Here is a 12,060-nt window from a genome sequence, read left to right on the forward strand (position 1 = left end):
GTGCCGCTCAAACACTATACTTTTCTGCTCACACTGAAAAAAAATTAGAGGGAACATTGCACGACACCTGTGGGGTATATGGATTGGACTATGGGATGGGGTTGCCAAGGGGAGGGGGTTGGGTCACATATTGATATCTATGATTACACACGCTTTTGCCTCAGATCTTGCTTTGCCTAGCTGCTATCTATTCATGACCAGTAAAAGTACTCTTAATTCTGCAAAATGGAGTTGAGTGGTTTCTTTCTTGGTTACTGAGGGAGGCCACCGTGACAGAGCCAATTGATGATGACTTGCTTCCTGACAGAGCCAGAAGCCTGTATTGGTATATCACAAATCCAGGGTTTTTATGTCTTTGTACAACTTACTGGACAGGATCACTTCTTTCAATCCAGGCATGGGCCGAGATACAGAAGATGCAAAAGGGGCTGTAGTCAGAGTTGGGTTTTCTATTTCCTCTCCTTTGGATGTAAAGAAGCTATTTATAAGTTTCTTTGCTGCCTATTTTAAGACTTACAGTAAAGCTTAAAAAATAAGTTTTAAAATCAAAGATAAAAAATTAACAAGAAAAACTACGAAAAATATAAAAAGGAAAAAGGAAATTCAAAAGTAAGTGCAGAAAAATGGGAACAGAATTTTTTTAAAAAAATATAAGAAAAAGGAGGCAAGTGTATGCAAAGAAATGACTTCCCCCTTCATGTTGACAAGTACAATTTCTCACCGTCTCTAACATTTCAACCAAAGATCGCTTTTTCCCATATTTCATCTCTTATTTATAGACAAATGATAAAACTTCATTATTCAATCTTGATAAGGAAAAGTCTATTAAGAGTTACCAGAAGTAAAAGCACATAAATTTTAACCTTAATAAAATAAATCAGCTTCATAATTCTTTCCTTTTTTAAAAACTCAATAACTTGTCTAAACATAAAACAAAAGTTTCTTCTTCCAGTATCTTATCAACAAATAAATCTTTAAAGCCTTATGATTCAAACTTAGTCAAGAAAAACCCATTAAGAGCTACCAGAAACAGCAACATATTAAAAATCTTAATCTTTAATGCCTTTCAACAGCATCCCATGTTAATTTATTGTAATTTCCTCTTTGTCTCTTCTCAAAAACTTCTTCAAAAGTTTAACACATATCAGAAATAACATTTGTATTTTAACAACAAAACAATACCCACCTCTTTTCCCCATCATATCTATAAACAACTCTTCAAAGCATTGCCATTCAGCACTATACCTGAAGACAAGACTGATTTTTTCCCCAAACACATTATACGAAGACCTTCCTCTCTAGAGAAGATTCTAATGCTGGGAAAGGTGAAAGGAAAAATAGGAGGACAAAGAGAAGCAAAGTGGGTGAGATCAGTTACATTGATGAGGGATATGCCAGTAGAAGCCCTGAAAGATCTGGTTAATGAAGTGATATGTGCACGAGTGGGCTTCAAAAATTTCAGCAATGGGTTCTCTGCCTGGTTGCTGGGTGAGTGTGGCCATGGTGGGCGTGGCCCAGTTGGCCTCCTGCACCATGGTGGTGGGGGGAGTATTGCCTTCTCCAGGCCCCGTAGGCTTTCCTCAAGCCTCTGGGAGGGCGAAAAGTACATCTCCCAGGCTCCGAAGGCCTTCCGGGAGGCCCCCCTCCTGAGCCTTTGCACATGCCCTGCACTTACTTCGCATCCAAAATGGGCCGCATGGAGACTCCTGGGAGGAGAGGGGTGGGAGGTGCAGTGCAGGGTGGCGGGGCCAACCAAGGGTGGGATTTGGAGGTGGCCATAATGTTAGCTACGGGGTCTCTGAACTCAGGCAAACCCATAACAGCCCACCCCTGCATATGTGGAAATGAACTTGGGAGACAGGTAGAAGTGTGGTCAATGGTCAGACAAGTGCCAGCTGAGTCCACAGAAGCAGTGCAGTACAGAAGCAGTGCAGTACAGCAAATGTCTCAGAAGCGACATTTGGACTATTTTCTTGGACAGTATGGATAAGAGGTGTACTTTGTCTTGCAAGGTTCCGTTAATATAACCTTACAATAAAGTTAGAAATGGTACTTCTGCATGTGTTTCTTGTCTGGACTACTTTGCAGAGCTGATAGCTAGGGACAGATGATCATAGAGAAAATCTATGTGGCGGCCAACTCGATGGCAGATAATCAATAAAATGCACAGATACATAACACACTGCTCCAAAATATATTTGGAGGATTTCCTGGTTTCTTTATCAAGAAATAAGTACACTAGTCTTAGCAAACTGTACATACATAAATATTTTTAATACTTAATATCCATGGTTGTTCATAAAGTTTTCATGATTTCATTTCTTACATATTTTTTTTTAAATTATAAAATGTGCCATTTACAATTTGTGCATTCAAAGCAAAGATTAGAATATCGTGCCTCACTCAAAACCCCACCAAAAATGGGGGAAAATAATATACTGCCTTGCAAGCTTTTAAAATTGTATGTTATAATGGTTTCTAAAATCACTCCAGTTTGTTTCTTACAAGTATATAGGTTTATATGTTAGTTTAGTTTAAAATACCAGTAGAATAGTTAAATAAAGATTGTATAATAGCTCTATAATGAGCAGTACATACTGGTCCTTCTTCAAACTGAAGTCCTCCGCTAGGTATTGTATAGAGTGATGGTAAAATTATAAAATTAGCTGAAAAATCCAGGATGCTGTTTGGAGAGAAAAACTTTCTATTACTTAGTCAAAGTCCATGGAAGAGATGCAAGTCTTTAATGGCCCAATTCATGAATTCCGTGGCTCATTCTGATACTGACAGACATTTACTTATATCAGCAGGGAGGTCATGGAAATCCTACTGAATTCTGGGTACTGCATTTGAAATATTATTCAGCTGCTGGCAATCTTTTCATAAAGGTGGTGGGCCGTTTGTGTATCTAAGCATGGGATGGAAGGAGCGTGCAAAATTATTTGAGAGGGTGCAGCTATAGTCCTCTTCGCTCGCTGGAACCAAGCAGGCGAGGGCCATCAGAAGCAGCAAGAGAAGCTGGAGAGGAAGAGCTGCTCTCAGCACCCTGAGGAAGAAGCAGTGCTGCGGTCGTGACCGATGCCCCTGGTTTTCAGAACGGGAGGAACCGGAGCCACCTCTTGTGGGCCTGAAGAGAGAACCCAAAACAGAAGTAAGCCAATACAACTCTGGAAAATGGTAGCTGGATCAGTGTGTTGCCCAAATACTATTTACTGTAATATATATAGCATTCATAATAAGTGTTTCCAAATTTTCTGGATGTGAGGCTCAGAAATCCGATGCATCTTTATTAAAAAATTATCTGGAATCTCCAAAACTACCAACTACAACAATAATCTGTCACACTAATTTAAGATACACTTTATCACATCAATGTCTATGAATGCAAATGATATGGCTTTAGAATACATAATTTTAAGAGTTAGATTGAGGAGCCATGCATTAACAATGGTTCTTTAGGAAGCTGCCCAGATTTTATTTTTTTTAAAAATTCTTGCACGAATACAGTGATATGTCAATATACAATTAGATATTATCATCCAGTTAAGTACATATTGTATATAATAGCCTCTTTTTGCACTGAATCAGCATCAAACCAATAATATTTTCCTCTTTTATTGTAGTATAATTTATAACTCTAGAAAAAATATTCAGCAAAACCTAACAGAATGACTTTCTGCTTGCCATGACAAGCATTTATTTCTAATTCAGAAGATACATCCACCTTTATATCTAGTAATTCATCATAATGACTGCAGCATTGTTAACCTTAAAGGGTGTGTTTATGTGCATTTTATTACTAGGGGGCAATTTAGGGCATCTTCCTAACCTTCCGAACATCAAGAAATCATGAATAGGATTGCTAGTTTCACCTGACAAATGGAGACATGAATATCCAAAGCTAAAAAGTGATTAACTGTTTAAGATGATAGGGCTAGTTAAGAGATCCAAGACTAAAAGCATAAAAATTGCAGATTATTTACAAAAGGTTAAGATGGAAAGTGCCATCATTTGGTATTCTCGGGCCTTGAGTTATGACAACATTGCAAAGATATGGCACATTTAGCAACATCAGAGCATTCGGTATTAAAGTTTAATTAAACCCAGCCTTCCAGGTCCTTAAGGAAATCAATTGGCCAAAATACAGACAAAGGGAATAGGCAGTGCTACTTAATTTCCACCTGAGACTGTGCATAGACTCTTGTATTGAAAGACAGTTTTATTTTCATGGTGCTCACTTATTCCTCAACAATGTGTGCATTGCTGTTCTCCTTCCCACTTGCGCTTAGTGTGGGAAAAAGTACAGGCTCTGATTACACAAACCTTTTGAAAAAAGGAAGGTATGGATTGTATTTAGATCCTAGAGTTAGGCACATACAGGTAGTCCTCAAATTTCAACAGTTTGTTTAGTGACCATTCAAAGTTACAACTGCACTGAAAAAAGGGACTTCTGATCATTTTTAACACATACAATCGTTGCAGCATTCCCCTGGTCATGTGATTTACACTCGGATGCTTGGCAACTGGTTCATATATATGACGGTTGCAGTATCCCGGAATCATATGATCCCCTTTTGTGACCTTCTGACAAGCAAAGTCCAGTGGGAAACCAAATTCACTTAACAACCAAGTTGCTAACTTAACAACTGCAGTGGGTGTCATAAAAAAGGTGGCAAGAAAAGTTGTAAAATGGGGCAAAACTCATTTAATAAATTTCTCTCTTAATAAACATAAAGTTTAGGATCAATTGTGGTTATAAATTGGGGACTGCCTGTATATGCCACAGGGATTGTGTGGAAATTAATGAAGAATAGAAATTTGTTTTCCTCCATGCAATGATTTTTCCACTGCTGGAATACCTGGTGGCCTGGTCCCTATTTCCTAAAAAAAATCAGAACTATAATACGGGGTTCAAATCTGTCTTTATCTGTGAGTCTTAGGTCAGAGAACCTGGTTGTAGTCCTACAAATTAAGTCACCATTGACTCTTAATTTCAGACTTTCATCAAATAGTGATGATCAATTCTTTTAAAAGTAAAACATTTGAGATTTGTACTTTCGACTGGTTATTGCTTTCATTTTATCAACCGTGTCTAAATTGACTTGCATTATCAGAGATAAGTTATCTGATGTTCTCTTTGAAAGTAGAATTCCAGGATTTTTCTCTGAATACTACAGAAATATCTGTTCTCTTTAAAGAACTTTCATTTTCTGTATCAATAGCAACACTTCCTGTTCGCTTCTAGAAAGGCTGCAGGAGTAAAGTTTATTCTCTGCCTTAGAACTGAATGAAGAATTGGCACTTGATGAAGTAATATTCAGCAGGTAAGGAGGGACATATAAAGCAGTATAAACAGAAGATCTGTAATGATTGAATAAGAACCTCAAGAAGTACTCAATAAGAATGCATTCAAGGTACTGGAAACATGGGAGACCTTCTGTATTTTCAAATAGCAATTTATTAAAATGAACACCAAAAGTGTAGTCATATTGTTATTTGCATTCTTCTTTGGATTATTGTAACGCTGTTAGGCATTTTTCATTTTGCTTTTAAGGCTTTTTGTTTCTATTTTCAATCTGATATCATACTATTTATTTCTAAACACAGTGATAATTTGTGTCCACCTTTCCTTTATTATCCTCATCCTTCCAATTCATTTCAATGTCATCTGATGCTGAATATAGCCATTTCCCCAGCTCTGTTTTTGATTTCTGCACATACATCTCTTCAGTTATCTATGATGCAATTCTTTCTGTGAATCAACAAGCCTTATGTTTGACATTTGCTTTTTCTCTCAAGGCTCTTTATTTATGGCTGAATGATATTTATTTTCCCTAAAAAATAAACAAAAAGAATGGCAAGCCTTAACTTGCCAATGTGTAAAAATGTTTCAGTTTTAATTGTTGAATTCATTTTTTTTTCTTTTGATAAATCTCTATGGAGATTCTCAGTCATCCAGGTCATGGTTGTCGCAAAGGTGCTTTTTTTTCAAGAGGCAACTGGACTTTCTGGTTTTTCTTTGAAGACGTTTTGCTTCTCATCCAAGAAGCTTCTTCAGAAGCGAAAGGTTTTCAAAGAAAAACCAGAAAGTCCAACTGCCTCTTGAAAGGAAGCACCTTTGGGACATTATTTTCTTTCTTTTCTTTTTCATTTTAGATTCGTAATTGCTTATGCTAGATTGTAAGTTGATCTCAGATGGCCTATCTGCTTATGTGGGTCATGCTTATGTTTAGTAGAATTGAATTAGTAATGATTATGATTTCAGTGGGATCTAATTAGGTTAGTCTGGATTCAAATTGTAGTTGTGTTGTTATTTATTGCCATTGATTGCACAATTATAACAATATTCTGTATTAATTTAGTTAATGAGACCTGAATTATTTCACTGAATTGAATTTTAAACATTTAAAAGAAATTAATCTGAGATAATTACTATGTATCAGGAAGAAATAACTAAAAGAACAAAAACATAGTACAGTGGCCTAGGCTGGGATTTTTAATGTTATAACAAAGACATCCAACTGTATTTTATACTTCTAGGAGCCAAATTTAAAAAATCTTATTATTTAACTTATTTAAATTTATGGATAACTTGTCAATGTAATAAAAAATGTATATTTATATACCAAATTCTAGTTATTGAAATTTAAAAAGTGGGTAATGTTAGATTAAATAAATCAGTGAAAGTTTTAGGGCTAAATACAGGCTTTCAAACTTTAAGATTATAAACCTGTTACCCGCATTTTTTGGAGTATAAGATGCACCCTTTTCCCCTAAAAGAGGGTGAAAAATTGGGTGCGCCTTATACACCGAATGTAGCCCCACCCACCCACCGGCCCCCACCCTTTGGCCTCTACCTCCCAGTAATTTACCTCTTCGCAGCAAACGGGGTTTGCGCAGGCTTCAATAAGCTATAGCAATCCCTGCAGCCTCCGATAGGGAGAAATTGAAAGTGAAACTAGCTGTTTGCTCCACATGGCAAACTGCTGGGAGGCAGATTTTATTTTCTTGCGCTAATCAGGTGTTTGCAGCAAGGAGGTAAGTCGACAACTATAAATGTCTATAGAATGTTCAAATTGTTAGACTTATTTTTTAAAGATTGCTTTATTATTGTTCTAGACAACTTAAAAAACGAAGAGGCTTTTTAAAATAAATTCTTGATCTGAAGAGGCCCAGTGCTATTGTTTTAAAAACTGCTATTCTTTTAAATAGCAGAGAATAACTATACTTTCAGAAAACACATTTTAACAAGGTGTGTACAAGTATAGTCTGAAATATAACACTACAAACAGTGTATATTGTCTGTACTGTTTGTTGCAAGGAGGCAAATTGCTGGCAGGCAGACGCAGATATTTTCCCCTTGTTTTCCTCCCATAAATCTAGGTGTGTCTTATACTTTGGAGCGTCTTTTACTCCGAAAAATACAGTACTTAAAAAAAAATATTTCCCCAAATGCCTGACTAGGAGCCAAATACCTAGTGACAAAATTTTGACTGTGTCCAAGTTAACTTATTTTTTTTTGTCTCTACTGTCTCATGGGATCCAATCAAGATCTCATTAGATCTCAGGGTTATGCAGAAAACAGTTTGAAAAATCACGCACTTGACAATACTATTTTATCTGACTCTAGGTTGAAGGCAGTGGTGAAATTCAATTTTTTTTACTATCAGTTCTGTGGGCGTGGCTTGGTGGGCATGGCAGGGGAAGGATAATACAAAATCTGCATTTCCACCCCACTCCTGGGGGAAGATATTGCAAAATCTCCATTTCCACCCCACTCTGGTGCCAGCCAGAGTGATAGTTGCCGGTTCTCCGAACTACTCAAAATTTCCGCTACGGTTCTCCAGAACCTGTGAGAATCTGCTGAATTTCACTCCTGGTTGAAGCCAGGAAAAACTTTCAGTGGACAGACGACTCTTGTTCCACTAAATTTTTCTGTACTTCTTTAATGGAGAAGCATATGCTCTTCTCCAATTGCTCCTCACTGCCAGAACAGTAGCAAATGGGCTATTTCAGTAAACAGAAGGAGCAGCCACCAACAAAAATTACTTTAGTAAAGCAATTCTGATAGGAGCTCCCCTTGGGGATATGCTAGTGAAATAAAAGCTCTAGATATTGCATATGGAGGAATAAAGTACTTTCACATATGGAAGATCTAAGCGTTATGTGAACTTCTTTGCTTTGTTAAATGCTGCAGAATTGCCAAGAAATGTTTCCCTCCCATTTGTCTACATTTTTATGAAGCGATCTTCACCTGTAATAGTTCTGGTAATTATATATGGGTAACTGAATCACTTGAAGTAGATTAACACACATTTTGCAAATGTAAAACAGCAAAACTGTGAGTTATGGGCAATATTAATGTGAGACAAAAATTGATTTCTGATCACAATTCATCACTGGCGCCAAGTTCTAAACAGGTAGTTTAAGGCAGCCCATAATGTAAACACCCTGGAGAAAAGGACACAATTACTTTAATCTTTAATCACAGAATTAAATCCATGGCTAAATTCCAATAATATAAAGAAGTAGTTGAAGAGCCAAATAGGATGGCATGAGTCTGATTTGAGAACCAAAAGATTAAATATGTAATGGGCAAATGAGATGCTTTCATATTTATTCATCTAATCTAAAATTGTGTGGCTTAAATGACTTAGCTTTTAGTTCATGCAGTAAGTGTACTCTACTAAAGATTGCTGATCCAGTGCAAGATCAAACACAAGATGTTTAGATCAGAGGCATGTCAAAATATTAAAGGACACAATGACAGCCTGGCCCCTTTTATCAGTTAAAACTGCATTACACATCAACCATAACCTGTCTGGCTTGTATGCTTGATTAACTTTTCTATTCAGTAAAAACCCATTTATATTCCATGCTTGTCTAGAGGACAAATTGGGTTTTGTGTTGCGCCGATGTTGCACTGCTAACAGATGTGTTAGTAAACACCGATGGAGAAAGCAGAACTGAGAATGCCGCAGGGAAACCACAGCCAAAATGCGGGCAAATTCCAAAGAGCTGCCAAATGCTCTAGAAATGCACCAGCTCACTCATTATAATTCCCAAAGCACAGAAAAATGCTACATATTTGTCAAGCAAGAAGGAAGGAAACTGGCCACAGACACAGTGTTTTCCTTGCATCCCCAAGCTGCAATTTCTCTATTTCCCTAAAACCATGATCATTCCTCAACTGCATCAAAAATAGCACCATTTCTGTCAAGTTGGCCGTCCTTTTTTTGAGTGGCTGAAAATGTGCAGCCTCCGAAAAAAAAATGGTACACTGTATATCTTAGTTTGATGTTTGATTAAAAACAAAACACAACTGAAAGATAGCAGTTAAGCAGAAGAGTAAACACAATGTATGAAGAATGACTCTATTTGCAAGGGATAATAAATAAGCACAATAATAAGCAGTTGGCTTGGTACATTTTCTGCCTTATTTGCCATTAAAGTGGTTCAGTTATGCAGACAAAATTTTATCTCTTTTTGAAAAACGCTGGGCATTATGAATAACAAATGGTAATAAATGCTGGCTAGCATTCCTTGTTCCTCTCCATGCCCCTATATTTCAAAACATTTTGATTGGAAAAAAATTCTATCTATCTAGGGACGGACTGCTACCAAATGCTGAGTGCAGCTTCTGCTTTTGTACAATTGATTTCTTCTATGTTTGCATGAATTATAAATTTGCTATATGAAATAATTTAACCAAAATTATTACATTTGGAAACATAATTCAACAAATTCTAGTATGCCTGTTCCAGTGAAATCAAATGAAGACTGTCAGTGCAAACATTAGCTGCATATAATTCAAGGAGATCTAACTGATTGTGGGGATTTAGTAAACCTCTGTCACTAGAGGGGGCAGGTATGATCTATATTTTCTGACGTTCCATGTTTTCTTTATGTTGTGCTATTTGTATTTAAACAACACCTGTTGACATTGAAAGGGGGCCTTGGACAGGGGTGTCAAACTGGCAGCCCGCAGGCCAGATCTGTCACACAGGCCATACCCACTCCAGCACCGTGAAGGGGGAAAACATCATGAAATGTCACATGACAGCAACATGATGCGGCGAATTTGACAACCATGTCCTAGAACATAAATATGGTTATACGTTCATTTTGATTTGGGTCATGCAAGAAAAGAAAGCCAGGAACGAAAAGTAAATTGATTATAAATAAATAAAAGCACACATAGTTCACAACAAAAGAATGCAGAAGCACTGTTAGCTGCAGGCAAGACAGATTTCTAGACAGGTGTGAACACTGAAATCTTCATTTGTTAAGTCTGCTTTCTGGTAACTAGCTAGAGGGTACCTGCGCTACTTTCAGAATGTCCTAAGTAAGCAAGATTAAAGCTGATGTAAGGATGCTGGCTTAGCAAGGAAGCTGTTTTAAGGTGAAGATGTGTTTCTTCCATCTTCATTTCAGCTTCTGAAATTTGGTTGGGCTCATGAAATTTGAAAACCCACAAATGGAGCAAAACTTAGAGGAATGTAAGTTTAGGAGAAGAATAAAAAGGGAGTGCTATGCATTTTATTCAGGTTTGTGGGTTTTTAAAAATTCAGATACGCTGTATTGGCTTATCACCTGCTTTAATTTAATCTCTAGAAACAAAGAGGATGATAAAGAAATTATTTTTTGCCGCGAATCTGGGAATAGAATCTCCATTTTTATTTTAAATGCAGTATCATGAATGTTAATACCAATGTGTTGCAATGCATCTAAGAATTTAGATAATGGATATTGGCTGGAAGAAGCTGAACTTAAAACTAAGAGCAATCAGTTTGTACTATTTCAAATCAGATTTCGACTGGAGGAAAAATTAATAATTATAGAAAAAAAATTATTCAAGCTATTGATATCAGAATGACCAAGCATCCTTGTTGTGGGCAATTTCCATCATCCTCTTGGAGTTCTAGAACAGAGTGCAGAAACTAGGAGAATAAGGTACCTGCTATGCGGACTGCTGACAGAGGGTCCAGGCTGTGAGACATTATATTTGCCTCGTGGCTGTTTGCAATGAACAGGGGTAAAGAAAGAAGAATGTTCAGTCCAGGCAAATAAAGACAAGCTACTGATGAAATCAAACTAAAAAGAGCAGCAAAAGAAACACAAAATCAAATGAAGTAACTAATTCCCATGAATCAAGGAAACTGGCTTTTCTTTTCCCACTTTTAATTGAACATGAAATGGAACATACAATGTAAACTTAAAAATGACATTCTATCCAATAAAGCAATATACAGGAAATGCAATGCAGCTTTTTTTTAAAGCTATGGGAAATATTTTGGTTTGTTTCACTATTTAATTTTTTTAAAGGGTTGGTTTTTTTCTTAATCTTTGTCAACTTTAGAAATCGAGTAAATAAAGTTTCAGTCTTACACTAGCAGTATTTTATGTCTCATGATTAATACAGTTTTTCTCCGGTTCAATTATGGTCCTGGCTGTGCAGAAGATGCTATAGACACAACAGTAGCACAGATTATGTGTGCAACCAGGAATTGGACTATACCCAAAGTGATTACCGCTGGCAAGTAAGGGGAGAAGCTGTGAGAATGTCATAATGGCTAGGCTCGCATACAGCATTAAACAACAAACCACAGTTTATGAAGTGCAATGACTGGTTAAAGTGCTGGCCTGGAAACCAGGAAACTGTGAGCACAAGTCCTCTCTTAGCATTGAAAGCCATGGGTGACTTTGGGCCTGTCAGTTTCTCTCAGCCCAATTCACCTCACAGGAAGGTTGTTGTAGGGAAAAAGAGAAGGAAAAAGTATTACCGTATTTTTTGAAGTATAAGATGCACCTTTTCCCTCCAAAAAAGAGGGTGAAAATCTGGCTGCATCTTATACACTGAATACAGCATTTTTTGCCTCCCGAAACCCTGCCCCCTTCACAAAAATGGATGTGCAGAAGGTTTGGGAGGCCTGCAAAGTGCTCCTGGGGGCTGGGGAGGGCAAAAGTGAGCAAAGAACAGGCTGTTTTTTGCTTGTTTTTGCCCCCCCCCAAGTCCCCAGAAGCACTCTATAAGCGTCCTAAAGGCTATGCATGCCATTT

At 37.2% G+C, this 12,060-nt stretch overlaps 1 protein-coding gene across 1 annotated transcript in view; it reads right to left on the reverse strand.

Annotated features, from left to right (window-relative positions):
* Nucleotides 1-2,253: 2,253 nt before the first annotated feature.
* The window catches only part of SYNE1 (spectrin repeat containing nuclear envelope protein 1), a 300,005-nt gene continuing 290,198 nt past the window's right edge, over nt 2,254-12,060 (reverse strand). The window contains 2 exon segments of the mRNA XM_032216017.1: nt 2,254-3,127; nt 10,958-11,016. Of these exon segments, the coding sequence (XP_032071908.1) occupies nt 2,881-3,127; nt 10,958-11,016 (306 nt within the window). The 3' untranslated portion in view covers nt 2,254-2,880.

This window comes from Thamnophis elegans, chromosome 4 (genome assembly GCF_009769535.1).
Source record: "Thamnophis elegans isolate rThaEle1 chromosome 4, rThaEle1.pri, whole genome shotgun sequence".
Taxonomy (NCBI): Eukaryota; Metazoa; Chordata; class Lepidosauria; order Squamata; family Colubridae; genus Thamnophis; species Thamnophis elegans.